The 16236-nt window shown below is 38.6% G+C and overlaps 1 protein-coding gene across 4 annotated transcripts in view; it reads right to left on the reverse strand.

The window, feature by feature from the left end:
• Nucleotides 1-12: 12 nt before the first annotated feature.
• Nucleotides 13-16236, reverse strand: part of slc24a4a (solute carrier family 24 member 4a) — a 31566-nt gene continuing 15342 nt past the window's right edge. For 2 of the 4 annotated variants that reach the window (XM_043262876.1, XM_043262877.1), the window contains 15 exons: nucleotides 13256-13332; nucleotides 12897-12971; nucleotides 11600-11684; nucleotides 11407-11510; nucleotides 10934-11008; nucleotides 9570-9595; nucleotides 9434-9487; nucleotides 9137-9282; nucleotides 7839-8008; nucleotides 6794-6941; nucleotides 5248-5414; nucleotides 4849-4963; nucleotides 4632-4744; nucleotides 4481-4546; nucleotides 13-3471 (listed from right to left, as the gene is read on the reverse strand). In XM_043262876.1, the coding sequence (XP_043118811.1) occupies nucleotides 3322-3471; nucleotides 4481-4546; nucleotides 4632-4744; nucleotides 4849-4963; nucleotides 5248-5414; nucleotides 6794-6941; nucleotides 7839-8008; nucleotides 9137-9282; nucleotides 9434-9487; nucleotides 9570-9595; nucleotides 10934-11008; nucleotides 11407-11510; nucleotides 11600-11684; nucleotides 12897-12971; nucleotides 13256-13332 (1571 nt within the window). In that variant the 3' untranslated portion in view covers nucleotides 13-3321. The remainder of the gene's footprint in view (nucleotides 3472-4480; nucleotides 4547-4631; nucleotides 4745-4848; nucleotides 4964-5247; nucleotides 5415-6793; nucleotides 6942-7838; nucleotides 8009-9136; nucleotides 9283-9433; nucleotides 9488-9569; nucleotides 9596-10933; nucleotides 11009-11406; nucleotides 11511-11599; nucleotides 11685-12896; nucleotides 12972-13255; nucleotides 13333-16236) is intronic. The other 2 variants (XM_043262878.1, XM_043262879.1) reach the window with 2 other exon arrangements.

Raw genomic sequence — 16236 nt, forward strand, 5'->3', positions numbered from 1 at the left:
ACACCCAAGAAACACATTTATAAACCGTATAATTTAATCGTTTTCTCCATACAATACTCGTATGCTTCATATACTGTTGTTCGTATTCTTTTTAGATTATTGCTTTACAGTAAAATGCATTGGTTGGATACATCCATTGCTTGCAAGACAATACATTCAAGTTACACACCAACATCTTATGTTGAAAATCGTTAAATCTGTACCTTACAAAAGGCTTCCTATATGCCGTTCCACTCACAGTGCAGCAGGTCACTCGTGGAGCAGTTGCGCATGTATCTGTGCGTGCGTGTGTGTGTGTTTTTAGTAAATCAAGACACCGCATGAGAAGAAGTTCTCATACTCTTGTGCATATTCATGCGTGGCAGAGTCATTTGAAGCATTTTCCTTTAAGTTTTTGCCCTCTGAAACAGGCATACAATGGAGAGTGCATAAGTCTATTCATGTAAGAGTGCTATACGACTGGCAACAAAGACGCCCCCCTCCGAAGTGACCCGATGAAACGTTAATCAAACCACTCCGGAGGTCTGAAGTTTATAAAATGCAATTAAATGTCAAAAAAATACTTATCTCAGTTCAAATATAACGGTAGCATTTACATCGAGCATGGCACAAACAACCTGTGACAAAGTAAAGGATAGTGTGCTGACAAATAAATTCAAAAGAAACCTAGTATATGAATGCACCGTCTATTGCACCGGCAAAAAGAGATTTCCCAAAACAACCAGGGAGAAACTAACAAAGAATAGAAACTGGCACCAAGACCTCATTAAATGCTGGGGGAAAAAAAACGACACTATTTAACGTGGCAGCCAGCATAGGAAGAAGCTTCACAAGCTCCTCCGACAGTGTGCGTATGGTTTATCTATTTCAGCTGAATAACGTAATCGTACAGATCACCACTGAGTAACACCACAGAACAAAGAACGCAAGAAAGAACGAAAGAGAATCGTCACTTGACACCACCGTCATTCCGCACAGCACATAGCCACAATAAACCGAAGTCGACGCTCTACAGAATGGCAATCGTGTGATGTAAGATTTAGATGACAGAATCTGCATGCATGTGTTACAGCGGCGGGCGACTTCAGCAGCTTTCACAAACATGGCTCATCTATGAAAATAAGATCTCCGTCCTCGGCCCTCACCGACTGAGATTGCATATATCATATATAATGTGTACATCAAATACCGCAACACCTGTCTTTTTTGCACGGACAACAGCGACAGCACCTCCTAGCACTTGACGATGACAGGTTCTACAACTGACAAAAAGACACAAAGACACGCTCGTTCGGATCTTTTCGGCCCACTGGCAGCTGAGTGGACGGGGGTCCTGTAGCTGCCGGGTAGGGGTGAATCTCAGAAAACCTGTCGAGGTCAAGTTTAGGTCATGTTTCACCACAAAAAAAAAAAAAAAAAAAACAACAAGAAGAAATTAGCTGATCGTTTTATGCTTAAAGAAAAATAAGTCTATGAGGGCTATTATACTTCGTCTTTGTATTGCGACGTTACGGTAAGCACATTTTGCACCTCAAACATCATTACCGCAACAGAGAAAAGAAAAAGGAAAAAAAAACCATTACCCTAACACCAAAAAAAAAAAAAAAATTCAAAGTATACCTCAGTTTTCATTATAGTAATTTTAATTACTTCTAAATAAATCATACAAAATTAATCATATTTCCATGGCTGCATACAAAAAATCTCAATCCTTTTATCCTATTATGCAAGAAATATATAATTAAGGTAATTAAATATTATGGTTGCTTTATGCTAATTTAAATATTTGTATGCACGAATTGCAGTATGAAGTCTGCATACATTACAGCAACGAGGGTTGATAATTTATGAGAAAAAAAACATGTCAATGCAGATAAACCTTAAAAAGGTCTTTAAACTTAATTTCTTTGCACAATCTATTGTTTTTTTCTTTTGATTTTGGGATGAAATATGACCTGGGCACATTTTCTTGAGATTCATCCTTGCAGGAACGTGAGCTCACAAAGCTTCTGCCCTGCTTCAAAAATGGCTTCTTTGTGTCAAATCATGCATTACAGACAAATGGTAATAAATATTCAGAGAGGGAGGTTAGGGTGCATTGGAAATAAAGAAAAGGTGGCCTCTTCGGTCACGTATGTAAATTCACCCTTACCTCCCATCATCTGTAAGGAAGCACTGGTTCAAACAGGATCAGTGATGTTATATTTACATATACACAAACTAACAAACAAAAAAATTATTCGATTTGTAGCATGTTTGCAAAATCCAGGATCTCTGGTTTGTGATGCGTTTGAAATATCAAAGCAGCCACAGTTGTCAGTCATCATCCAAACTGCGACACAAGCAAAGAGCGGTCCTGAGGGTCATCTGCTCTGGTCTGAACGAGAGGTGAGGAGCAGCTTTTGATGTGTGCTTTATGATTGGTTCCATTCATTAGTTAATGCAGATCTGGAATAATTAAGGGGAAACCAAGAACGTATCCGATTTTAGAGCTCCTGCTTCCATGCGTTAGAAGCTGGTCCACTCGCTGACCTCTCCGATTGGCACCTGCTGGAAGCTCTCAGCAGGAAATATATGGTCCGGCTCGTAAGCATTTCGTAACAGCTCGCCCCCTGCCGCACGATCCATACATGAAATGCTTCACATCTGCTGTGTGTCTTATTTCAACAGTTTTCTTGTGTGTAACGAGCTGCGAGAACCACTTTCTTGCCCGAGGGCAGTCATTTCATGTCACTTCCATCTTTTTATTGCGCCACATCAAGGACGTGCTTTCATTTTTCCATTCTGGAGGAAATAAATTAATACGATATAGATGTTTTATGCCACGTATAAAGTGCATTATGTTCATGTTCATGTCATACGTTGTGTCAAGGGAAGACAGAAATTAGAAAATGTAGATTGCTAATGCATACTGGAATGAGCAGCATTCTTTGTCATTGCCGTGTGTGTGTGTGTGTGTGTGTGTGTGCAGTTTGTGGTGCGAGTGTACGCTTTGAATCCTTCTGCTCTGAACAAGACGTTTACGGGCTGCATTGTGATTGTCCAAGGTTCAGAAGTAGAAGAATATCCAGTTATAAAGAGAGCTGCCAAGGAGAATTTAATTTCCTGGAATTGATGGAGAAAGTTGCGAGTCAACGGTCTTCCGGGAAATGCAGTTCTTCCATCTGAGCCACAGTGGTGTGAATGTGCAGCGGGAGACAGTGGTTTTCTTCAACAGTAGGGAGTTTAAAGAGAGAGAGGAAACAGCAGAATCATTGGTGATTTTGGTTGCAGGTTTATCCCGGAGGTATTTTGGTTCAAAGCCCATGGAAATCACCTAGCCTAGACACCTAGGCACATGGGCAGGTTGACAAAAGTGAAGACATTGTATTCGATCAAGATGGAAAAGCAGAGGAAGATGGCATACAGAACAAGCACGTATATGCCCAGCTTAAAGTCCAACCTCCACTTGTTCACATGGATCCCCAGCACCTGAAAGTGGACAAACAAAATTATTTATAGGAAGTCTGAGAAAATAATCTTCTGTACACTGTATGGACACGAACAATCATAATGTCTACCTTCAGATAACTGTCATATACAAGTTCAGCGCATGACGTAGGCCAAACACTATAGAAAACCCAAGAAGTGTCACTCGTACAGTTTTGAATGGCTTTAATATGGCCTGAGGAACTGAGGAAAGCATCATGAAGCAGCCAGATAGGTCCAAACAACTATAGTTTCGGCATTCATTTCAGTGCTTCTGAAGCACGATCGCCAGAAATGAGGACATGTAGTGGTTAAACCATAGCATAACATAGCAATATTATTTTTCTGGCCACCAAACACCTTTAAATTGCCTCTTTGCCCTAGAATGTAAGAGCTTTATTTATAATTTTAACCCTAAATACTACGCAAATTGTTATGTAAATAAGCGGATTAAAAAATATTTTACTGCTGGCTATTTAATCACTCCTCAGAATAAAATGCAATTGTAAAACATAGTAATCGTTATTATCAATGCACAATCACTACACTACACGAGAATGACTCTGGGCCAATCGATCACAGGAAGCCCCACCTTCTGAATAAAGTAGCCAATCAATGATTGATTTGTAACGTCAGCGCATCACTGCCTCTGTAGGTAGAAGTTCCGGTTGCTACAGAACCAGCATTCTAAAGGGTTACGATACACTATGACATCAAAGTGGGGTCGTGTTTTCATCACACCGCCCAAATGTTTACACACAGGAAGAAGGTGGAGCTATAATTCTTGATCAGCTTGCTCATCTGTATTTTTCTGGATTCAGGCTCAAAATGATAGGGTAGTACCGACTACATTATAGCTTGTCAATATTGTTCAGGAAGCTGATAATACATAAGCTAAAAGAACGTAACATTTCCGCATTCCGGATTAAAACACACCAAATACAGAAAATAAGGTTCTTTTTAGCAACATCATGTGACCTATATAAATGAATTATTCATTACATCTACTCACAGTTAAAGCCACCGAACCCAGCAGCAGAACAACGGAGTAAACCAATCCTCTACTGTTGATTTTAACCTAAATAAGACAAAAAAGAAAGGTGATTTTACGGTCTTTGTGGAATTGTTTGTGCACGAGTGTGTGCGAGGAGTGACAAAGATACCACAGAGCCGTAGTTGACAGCCATTGTCTGGATGCCCCAGGGAACGCCGAGTCCAACCAGGATATCAAAGACGTTACTGCCAATCGTGTTGGAGACAGCCATGTCCCCCAGGCCTGAGCACACAGACACAAAGCCAAAGCTGGAAAGTCAGCTCGACATGGATGTAAGATAAGCGAAGGTGGAAAAACCAAGGAAATTAAAGAAAGGAGAGCTCTACCTTGTCGTGCGACGATGAGACTGGCTATGCAGTCGGGAACACTGGTGCCAGCAGCCAGGAAAGTTATACCCATAATGACATCTGGGATTCCAAGCGTGTATCCAGCGATTGTGACCTGCACACAGCAACATCACATGAATGAGCCTCAATGAAATGAATAGTGATGTAACATGCCTGCAAGCGGAATGACCTAAAATAAGCTAAATTCAAAGAAACGTGTCAAAACCAAGACGATTTCAAACTGCCGTCCAAGAACCCCCAGGGGCTGCTAGAGGGCTGAAAAAAAGATTTTAAATGGCAGTCACAGTTAAACCTCAAGATTTTAAATATTGTATTAAACACAGTGTTAATGCAGGGGGAAAAAAACTTGCTTGCATACGAAAAGGTACTGCAACTTACCATCCACACCATGACGTAGGAGAAGATGGCTATCCACAGCGTAGAGAGGAAGAAGGACAGCATGAAGAAGCGCTCCCACCGTGGTTTGGCACAGTTGGGTATGGTGAAGAACAGCAGCAACAAAATGGGCCAGGAAACGAAAAACTTCACTTTATTCATAGCGCCCCCTACAGTCACATGGCACAGAATGTCAGTAATTAGCTCTCCAAAAAAAAAAAAAAAAAAAAAAAAAAAGGCATTCAGTTGATCATCCAATCCTAGCTCATAGCTCTGATGAAAGCACTCCAAACACAGTGAATAAAAAGCTATAATCCGCAATAAAGCAGCAAGAGATCCATAACAACAGTGATCCCTTTATGTAACTTTTTTTCACATGTGGTACAAAGCACATTCACAATCAATCTAACAATCCAGACCAAAAATAAACAAGTGAATAAAATACTGTGAATGTGACCAATGTCATTTCACTGTGGGCAGGACTAAATATACTTAACAGATTAACATTTTCAAGACATTTACAATTTCACAGTTATGCTCACAAAGGCTACATTTAAGTGATCAGACATACAGTAAAGTTCCTGAAAAAACACTGAAAAAAACCCCAAAAAAAACATTTGGCTTTTGTTGTGTCATGATTGGAATGCATTATAAAAGTTCAAAAGCATTTATTTGAACTGGAAGTCTTCTGTAATATTATAAAATGTCATTTTGGAAAGAAAAAAAAAAATTATATCATCTTTAGAACACAAATTAAGATATTTTTGATGCATTCTGAGACTCTGACCTTCCTGTAGACAGCAATGTAGCGAACACGATCAATGTCTAGAAACAAATAAAAGATATATGTAAAACAGTCCATGTGACATCGAAGCTACGAGAATACTTTTTGTATGCAAAAAAAGAAACAAAAATAACTTAAATGTAGAAAACAGAACAACAGATCTACATTTTATTTATGCTTTGATTGGAATAAAAACAGCTTATTATGTTGCGGCTAACACAAAACAGCATACACTGTTTGTTCAGTGGATAAACTGTTGAATAAAGCAGTTATTTTTGCTTCCTTTGTGCACAAAAAGTATTCTCACAAAATTATGGTTGAACCCCTGACATTACACGGACTATTTTATCGATCTCCTTGCCATGTTTCTGGATGTTGATCGTGGTAATTACATCGCTGTCTATGAGAGGGTCAGAGAGCTCTCAATGCATAAAAATATTTTAATTTGCATTCTGAAGATGAACGGCCTTTCAGGTTTGGCACAACATGAGGGCGAGTAATTAAATGACAATTTTCATGTTTAGATGAACTAACCCTTTAAATATATAATGATTTTTTTTTTTTTACTCAAATCTGGATCTAGATATCCCAATTTGAAAATACCCTGATGTTTTCATTTTTAATATCACCACAGGGACCTTGCTGGTTAGGACACATTATAAGATGTGAACGGGTCCAGTATTCTATAACTTCAGATGCACTGATGTCATTACATGCAGTTAAAGAGCCGACGTGTTAATGTGTGAGAAAGTGAGACCGCCTCACCAGGCAAGACGAAGGGAGATGACAGCTCACTCTCTTGTTCCTCAGTGAGTTTGTCCTCCGCTACGTTGCCATTTTCCATGGTGTCAGCTTTCTTATCAGCCACCAGCACTGCATCCACCCCATTGGCCATCTTCACCAGCCGCTGCTGCTGTTTGAAGGGCAGAGAGCAAAAATTCCTTCATAACTCACTCTTATCCATTTCCTCGCAACCCCACGCTTTTCTATTAAGCCAATTAGAATTTTTCCCCGCTAGTATGAAGAAAAAAATCTTAGAGTGAGAGAATAAGGATGTATTTTTTCCGTTCCTGTGCGTACTATCCCTTAAAATGTTATATTGTAGAGACGAACAACCTTTTGTGTCAAAGTACTAACGGTTTAACACCATTCCCAGCCTCAGTTCTCTTAACTGGCTGACATGTCACCATCAAATTCCTCAGTGGCCTTTGTAGCAGGGGTTTGAATTTCTAACACAATTCTTTGAACGCCAGCGTGTGGATATTTATAGAAACAGTTTAATCAGCCTCACACCCAGAACTAGGCTACCTGACGTGAAAACTCCACAGTGCTGAGTTAGCCAACAAAGACTGGCCCATAAGCTCTTCTGAACTCCGGCTTATAATCCAGTCTCCCGGTTCCCAGTGTTAAATATGCTCCATTATAAACCGGATAGTGCAGACTCGAAAATCTCAACAGATGAGCCGCATTTGAAGAGCTAGTAAAATAGCTGAACACATCTGCAACTCTAATCTGTTGAATTCAACATGAATCAGCGTTCGCAACCCATTTAACTTCTGCATTGTGACATTTTCCAAGCGAATGATGATGTTCGAAAAAGGAAAAATAAGTGATGGGGATTTAAATGGTATCCATCAGGAACTGAATGTATTAAACGTATGAAAGGTTCCTTAGATACTGTGGTTTGTAAAAGGGATGCGTTTTGTTCATATAATAGAACACAATGGGGTCCAAAACACCACAACTCAACTGACTTTCCTTGTATCGACCAAAAAATTATTACAGTTCACTCAGCTGTGTATTTTCTTACCTCATTGATGATAAGTCGGCTTGCCATGCGCAGACGTGTCTTGGGCCCAAAGTGGTTGGTGATCATGACCCTGAGGCCGGCCTCGGGGAACCGATAATGTGGAGGGCTTGAATTTATCATCTCGTCCACCATCACAACAGAGCCCCTAGTGTACTCTTTACAGGGCTTTACTGCGGACATGAAGGAAAAATTGTTTGTAAGTGCACCTATACATTGCACTCCTGCTCAATACGTGCAGCATGTACAGCATTTGTTCATAAAACACACACGCATAACTGTCAAACCTGCCCTAAGAGACCAAAGATAAATAAATCCTCACAACTGCACAAAGCTACCAGCAGGACTCTAAACACGCACACACTCAAAAGAAAAAGGATGTGTCACAATTTTCAATCTAAAGTCCTATTTGTCAGTGAGAGACTGATTCCTGCTGGGATGCATTGTAGGCCCACCTCTGAGCGCCTCAGGATACTGTCAGAAACCATCGACACACAGAATACTGACATGAAATGAAATCCTCAACTATCCCACAGATTACTGCTGGACACCACAGGAAGAGCTCTACTGCCAATACACTATTAACTACATACATACAAACACAATGACCAAAGACACTCACGATATTAAAAAAGGAATATTCTTGGTTAAATTAACTTGAAGATAAAAGGATTTTGGTGCCTCAAGAGTTAATAAAAAAAGATTACTGTACAATTGATAAACAGTACACAACGACACCAGGAACATTCTCGATTCTGATTTATTGTTGCGATGTTATCTGTATTTCACTCGCCTTTGTCCTTGGCAGATATCTTTGCAAAACCTCAAATGAATACATGAATACAAACCTTATCAATCAGACACAGTGACAGATAGCATTGTGTACACGAGTGGAAGGATGTATCGCTGGTTCTGAGAGAAAGACATGAACACGCGCACACACAAAGCACGCTGCAGGATGAGACAGGAGCCAGGGCAGATTTAGTAAGGCTAAACAGACAGGCTTCAGCAGGGGGGTGACAGACCGCCACGCAGCACAACGGTTAGAGCTGCACTACAGGACACCACGCTCTGAAACAGAAAGCGCAGCGCAGTTATTCAGCAAGGAAGCAAAGTGTCAGCCTCTCATAAGAGATGTCAGATGGCTACGCTTTCAGTTAGTGCCGTTGGCGTAGGTTTTACAAACAGCGGAAATACAGATAGTAGAGTGGAATTTAAGGAGAACAAGATCTGACTTTGTTGCAAGCAGCAGGGGGTTAGTTGCTAGTAGCCCACGAGGAAGCCTGTCTAGTTACCCTTACCTGGTCTAAGTAACGGCCATGATGGATCATCCCAATACTGATCATAACATGTATTACCATCCTCCATCTCGCTGATGACCGTATTACCATTGGGCACACTCTTGTCTTCTTTCCCCGAAAAGTAGTTCTGCATGCTAGTGTTAAACCTTTATAAAATAAAATAAAAAAGTAAAGACTCTTACTTCGTACCACAGCAATAAATGTTTTAAAAAAAATCATTAAAAAAATACTTAAACAGTTTTAATTCAAATAAATAATCAGATAAGTTGAGTAAACAAAACAAAAAGGTGGACTCACTTCATGATGATAATGTAGCCTAAATACATTACAATCAGTATCAGACTCTCCCACCTGCAGAGACGGAGGAGGAGAAAGACAATCATGTGTCTGCCTTCAACCAATCAGAATCAAATATACTCAGAATTTCACTTACCACAAAATCTTTTCATCATAAATAAACTGAAAGAAAAAAAGTTTAGAGTGTGTAAATATTCATGTGTGTGAATAGTGACAGCAGATTTTTCAGTGTATGTCTTAATTACATGCTCTACAGAGCTTAACAGTGACAACCCAGTATTTTTTCCGTTTCCTTCAGATTTATTTAATTTCTTTCTCTTTTTTGTAAAATCAAACAATTTAAATCAAATTTTCTAGGTGTTATAAAGACTTGAAACAAACCAATCCCCGTTATTAACAAACCTTTATGTTGTTTTTAAAAGAAAGACTGATGAAGAAAGAAGTATAGTCTTTATGTATCTTTATCGGGGTACTCAAAGGTATAGCTCACTCAAAAGTGAACATTCTGTCCATTGCTCACCCCCTTGTCGTTCCAAACCTTGAAGACCTTTGTTCAACTTCAGAACACCAAGTTAAATATATAGCTTTCTGAACCTGCATAGTAAACAGTCCAACTACTGCGTTCAAGGCCCAGAAAGATATTAAAGAAATAGTTAACATGACATTAGTGGTTCATTTTGTGCACATATTTGTGAACAAAGAAAATAAATTACTTTAAAAAAAAAAAAAATAAACAAAAATTTTGCACAGTAGCTATCTTTGATCACAAGAGTACAAGACATCACAACACGTGTGTGTCATCTTCAAGGTGCAGCGCATCTTGTTCTACGTCAGAACGCCAGCTCCTGTGTCAGCAGCCCCACACACACACACACACACACACACACACGCACGTCGTGGTACTCTCATGAACGTGTGCAAAGACTGACATGGAAGACAAAGGTTGAATAAAGTTCTTTTTTTGCGCATAAAAATTATTCTTGGATCTTCGTAACATTACAGTTGAACCACTGATGTCACAAACTATTTTAAGGATGTTGCTGTCTACGCTGGGTCAGAATGTTCTCGCATTTCATCAAACCGAGAGTTTTTCCAAAACTGAGTGAAGGTATTATGTTGATTTTGAACAACGTGAGGGTGAGTAATTAAACGACAAATTTCATTTTTGGGTGAACTTTCCCTTGAAGTTTTTTATAAGGGCACAGCAATACTATAATCAAATATGAAACAATACAAAAAGCAATAAGTGACTGATTTTGATTGAAAAAAAAAAAATTATAATTTGAAGCGTATTGAATAATACTGAAGTTGGATAAAGTTTGACTGTTTTAATGGTTACTATTATCATTACTGACTTTTCTTCATAAATGGTACACCTATTTTGTAAGTTTTTTTTATAACTAATTATCTTTCTGGAGAATGGGAATGTGGTTTTTACTTCTAGAACCCACTATATTTTGCCACTTAGTTACCAAGGCTCATTAGATTAATGACACTTACTATAATAAGGGCAACCACAGAAAAAATGTAGTAGATTGAGTCTCTGAACACGGCAAACTTGGTGAGAAAAACAACCTAATGGGAAAAGAAGATCGTTATAAACAGAAGTCAAAGAAAGCATTTATTTTTTGCATTAAATTTATCATGTCTACTGTACCCTCAAGTCATGCGATAAGCTACAAAAAAGGTTTTTGTTTCTCAAAAGACAAAAATACCACAGTAGTGTGTTTTTAAAAGGCCTTTCTTGGACCTTTACAGTAACCAAAGTATTTTCCTGCAAAGCCTAAATTTAATGTGGTAAAACTTAATTGGAATATTTAAAAATAAACCACTGTTTGAAATGAGTAAAAAAATCTGTAGAGTAATTTTCACATTGCAGATGAAAACATGAAAAGGTCAAAAGTGGCAGCAGCTCCAACGGAAGCGAGGTGTATAACATATATATATATATATGAGCTCATAGAGATTCTCACCTGCCCCGCAAATATCCCACACACTCCGATGATGCACAGGATGTTGAACACGGCTGAGCCCACTATGGTACCCACCCCCACATCTCCATGTGTTATGAACACACCTGCAAAACAAAGCAAAAGTGTCCTGATCCACAGCATCTGCTGACACATGACTAATGCACATATACAAGCACCTGTACGTGTGGCTTACCAATTATAGAGGCAAACAGCTCGGGGGCGGAGCTTCCAGCTGCCATGAAGGTCGCTCCTGCTACATCTTCACTCAGGTGCAGTTTCTGATGGATGGGAGGAACATACACAATCACACAGAGGCTGTGTGGAGGCCATAATTACAAGGTCTAAACAGACACCAGAGATGTGTAAAACTGTAATTGGGTTGCCTGAATGACTAGCAGCTCTTAAAGGAACAGTTCACTCTAAAAATGATCATGGCCTTTACTTTTTACACTACGAAAAGAACTGAGAAAGAGTAGCATGAAGATTTCAAATCAATACTTTAGGTCGCACATGATTCGTTTCTTGTCTAATTTGCTGATGCAGTCAAGTTTTAATTTTTGCCACTTAACTTTCTCTTCAAATTGAATTTGAAATTGTTAAAAAAGGCTTAACCATTTTTTGGGTTCATTTAATGTGTACTTGAATAAAATACTTTGGTTTAAACTGAAAAACAAAATGGAGACTTGCATGCAAAATGGAAAAACTCAATGCCAGAATTTAAAATTAAAATAGGTCTGCATCATTGTCAAATGTATCCATTATCAACCTTGAAAATGCCAGAGTAGTGTAAACGATGGCGTATCCATAGCAAAAGTTATACGTTTAAAAAAAAAAAAAAAAAAACGCACCATTGTAAACTTAATGGAGCCAAAACATTTATAGCTACACCACAAAAATAAAGCAAGTTTTAAACAACATGAAGTAAATAAATTACAATTGAGAATGTGTCAATACGTTTTGAGTAAACTATTCCTTTAAGGAACGGTGTAAGATTAAGCTGGGATAAGAGTCATGTTGCCCAGACACTAATCAGGCACATTTTAGGATACTTTGACACTAAATGCTGAATAATAAAAAAAATTATAATAAAGAAATCAGCTGAGTTACTATAACCTTTAGTGATGGCTTTTAAAGGATTATGCGTAATAAGAACATTGCCCGCAGCAGGCGATTTGAAGTGAGGCAGTAATTTGTCTTGAAGTTTATTGTAAAAGATAGTGAATTTATTACAAAGACTGTGCTTTGATGGCTAAAGCACAGGAGGCTGCCAGGATGTTAAAACCTTCTATAAAAACATTGCCTGTTAAAAAAATAATAAGAAAAAACCAACGACCTATAACTATACACCTATCTCTAACAGAGCTGAATAATAGTGTTACGAGATCTAGTATCCAGCATAACAGGAAGGTGCTACAAATGGGTTTAGAAGAACAGGTCAAACTGATTCTGGAAACTGAAACTCACTGTTGCCACAGCAAAGTTATTCTCACCTCACAGATCTTCTCTAGAGACATCACAAAGTAGTCATCACATACAATAGCAAGGGCCAGAAACATATATAGAGCCTGAAATTGGAAGATAAGACAAGAATGAGATGCACCATAATGGGTATGATGCGCAGAAATAATTCAAGTTGCATGTCTAAATGGTTGTTCTATAACTGACTGTTGACAGGGCAGTAGTAAACCCAATGGCAAACTCATAACCAGTCATAAATGATGGCCAGAGCTGGCAAACTATTTATAATTGTCATAAAATTCTCAGACAAGCACCATTTATCCTGGATGACAAGGTCAACTGGTGAGCAAGGCTAGGCGTTGATTGACGTGCGCGCGCAAAGTTCTCCTACCGCAAATATGTGCAGAAGTACAGCTCCTTGAGTACGTTGCCTGTTGGTGAATATATCCTTGGGGAACTCGTGGACGGCTGCATTGAAAATGAGAAAGAAAAAGTCACTTTGCCGCAAGTTGTCACTTTCCATAAAAATGATCCAGATAAAAACCTGATGGTACAGTCCGTAAAACCAGATCCGCGTGAGATTCCAAGAAATGATTGGAACGTGTGGGCAACAGAATATAAAATTGCACCCTAGGGACAAGCAACTTCATCATGATGCAGAGAAAAAAAAAACACATTGTATATGTAGTACGCATGATCTACCAGTGCATGGGACTACATTATTATTTCACACACTGACATTCATCACTGCCAAGGATACGCTCAATTTAGTTATAGGAAAGAAAATTTCTGATGCATGATAGCATGCAGTCTGTATACGGTAGCCTCACAAAAATTATTCACAGGCACATGCAGCAAGGAGCTTTGCTAGTGAGATATTATTTCACTCTCTACACCTGGTATCATGGGCTCTGGGCGAGGTGGAATATGTTAGATTTGTGCAGCCTGTTATCACACATGCTTAATCTCTCTCTCATAACTACATTAGACTGCATATCAATGGCTAAAAACTCTGTTATTAGCTCTAAAACGGAAAGTTTGTATTGAAGTGTTTAAATTATTAAAAAAATAAAATAAAACTTCACTACAAACTTTCCATTGCTAATTCCAAAATGTCATTTTAGAGCTAATAACGAAGGTTTTAGCCATTGATATGCAGGCTAATGCAGTTATTAATTTATATTATTGTTTGTTCAGTCCAAAACGGACCAACAGAATTATGGTTTGGTGTCATTAAGACTATGTTTTGGAGGATGATGTCATTTTAGAACTGGCTACTGGGAGTTATACAGATTTTATGAAACACTAGCAGGTTGGAAAATGATAGAAGAAATTAATGTTAACTTAAAATACTCTTATTGGGGTCACTTTCCCTATAAAGCTTGTAACTCCTTATATATGCTCTACATTTTTTTTTAAATTAAGTTAAAAGAGACAACAGAAGTCAGTCACTTGCCTTTATCAGTATAATTTTTTGTGGTTTAAACTAAATAAAACTGGCTTGTTTGGGTAGTTTCCTAACAAGGCATGTCACTATATTAATCTAAAATGCGTGAAGTTTACAAAGCGATAAAGCTCACGGCCTTACTGTGTCTACTTGCGTTGTAAATGCTACACTGTAAACATGATGTTTTTCACAAAAAAAAAAAGTTGTCATGCAAAATCGTTTTTGTGATGACTGACATTATGCCACAAATACGGTTAACAGAGCTTAACATCATATGGTACGCAAAACATTCTTTAAATCTGGTTTACGCGCCTCCAAGGCCTTCTGTTATTGCAATCTCCACAAACATCCAAACCCCCACAAACACATGGCGGGGTAGGTCACATGTCAGTACATTCTGTCATAGCAGGCCTGTTTGTGACCCAGGCAGCCCTGTAGGTCAAACAATTCACAAAAGGGAAAAGATGCTGCCTGTCAGGACCACACTAACAAAGCTCACAACATAAAATCAACATCACGCCATAATCTATACGGTCACGTTCCCCTCTAAAGCTAATAAGGTTTTTTTTGAAGTCTTTTAGGCCAATATTACTGTCCTTCAGAGAAAATACCACTAACGAAAGTGTCTGCTGTTTAAAAGCATCAAAAACCGCTTAAAAACCTTTTACTGCCAACTCATTTTTCAGTCTGAAGAGCTCATTAAAACACTCGTGGCACTAATAGCTCTTCCCGTTACGAAGCGATCTGTTATAAATGACGGCAATTTTGGCGTGATGTTTATCATCACAACCACCACCACTTCCATCACCGTTATCTGACGGGTTGAGAAAAAGCAAAAAAATAAAAAATAAAATAAATCAAGAATCCCAACAGGCTTTATCCATCAAGCGGAAGAGTTGTTGGTGCCCTGATCACATTTCCCTTCCCACAGCTTGCCCCTCCCATAACACATGAGAAGAAGGAGGACACCCTCAAGGTCGTCTCCTGAGAGAAGCCACAGAGCACATGCAGACATACGGAGTGTCATCCACAGACCACCACACACCCAGAAACACAATACACACACACACACACACACACACACAAGTGTCGAAGAAACTGCCTGGCACTACAGAAGCTAAATTTCACTGGGGCAAGAGAGGAGAGAAAAAAAAAAAAAAAAAAAACTTTGACCACACTGCCTGTGGTAGTTTCTAGGGAATTCTGGGTGGATTTGAAGGAGCTGTCAATCAAAGAGTCTACCAACACATCAGTTTTCCTTCATAGATATGGGTCAGTTCCCCCTCTCTTTCAGTGCAAGCCTAAATAACTTATTGTCAGCCATTATACGGTTTAGTCCATGAAATTTTATTTATTTTTTTTTATTTCTGATCATGTTTTCACATGTGAACAGTGGATCGGTCACGCATGAAACTAGAACATCAACCAGACGTATCACTATCATGACGAGACATTTTAATCCTGAGGAGAATTTTCAACTGTATAATCTATAAATCGCAAACAATATACAGCTGATATACATCCCTATCCATTAGTCTATTGGTTATGTTTTTATTATTTAACATTCTCCAGATCATTCTAGTCCATTCATCTACATCATGAGTTTGGGGTTGCTAGCACCGTTTTATTCATTAACCAAAACTTTCACAGATCACAGTACAAAACTGTAAAAGGTACTTTATATGCATCGAGAAGTTGAATATAAATGTCTTGATGAATATTTTGCTTGATAAACATTTAATTTAGATTTTTATTTATATATAAACATGAATCAACATTCATACATAAAGCTCATCAAATTCCGTACACATGGAAGTGTCACCATGTTTGCTAGAGACAGGAGAACAAATGGGATTTACGGAAAACATGAGCAAATATGATTAAATATTAGCTGATATGCAAAACGAAACTATTTTCCAGAGATG

This window comes from Puntigrus tetrazona, chromosome 17, assembly GCF_018831695.1.
Source record: "Puntigrus tetrazona isolate hp1 chromosome 17, ASM1883169v1, whole genome shotgun sequence".
Classification (NCBI taxonomy): domain Eukaryota; kingdom Metazoa; phylum Chordata; class Actinopteri; order Cypriniformes; family Cyprinidae; genus Puntigrus; species Puntigrus tetrazona.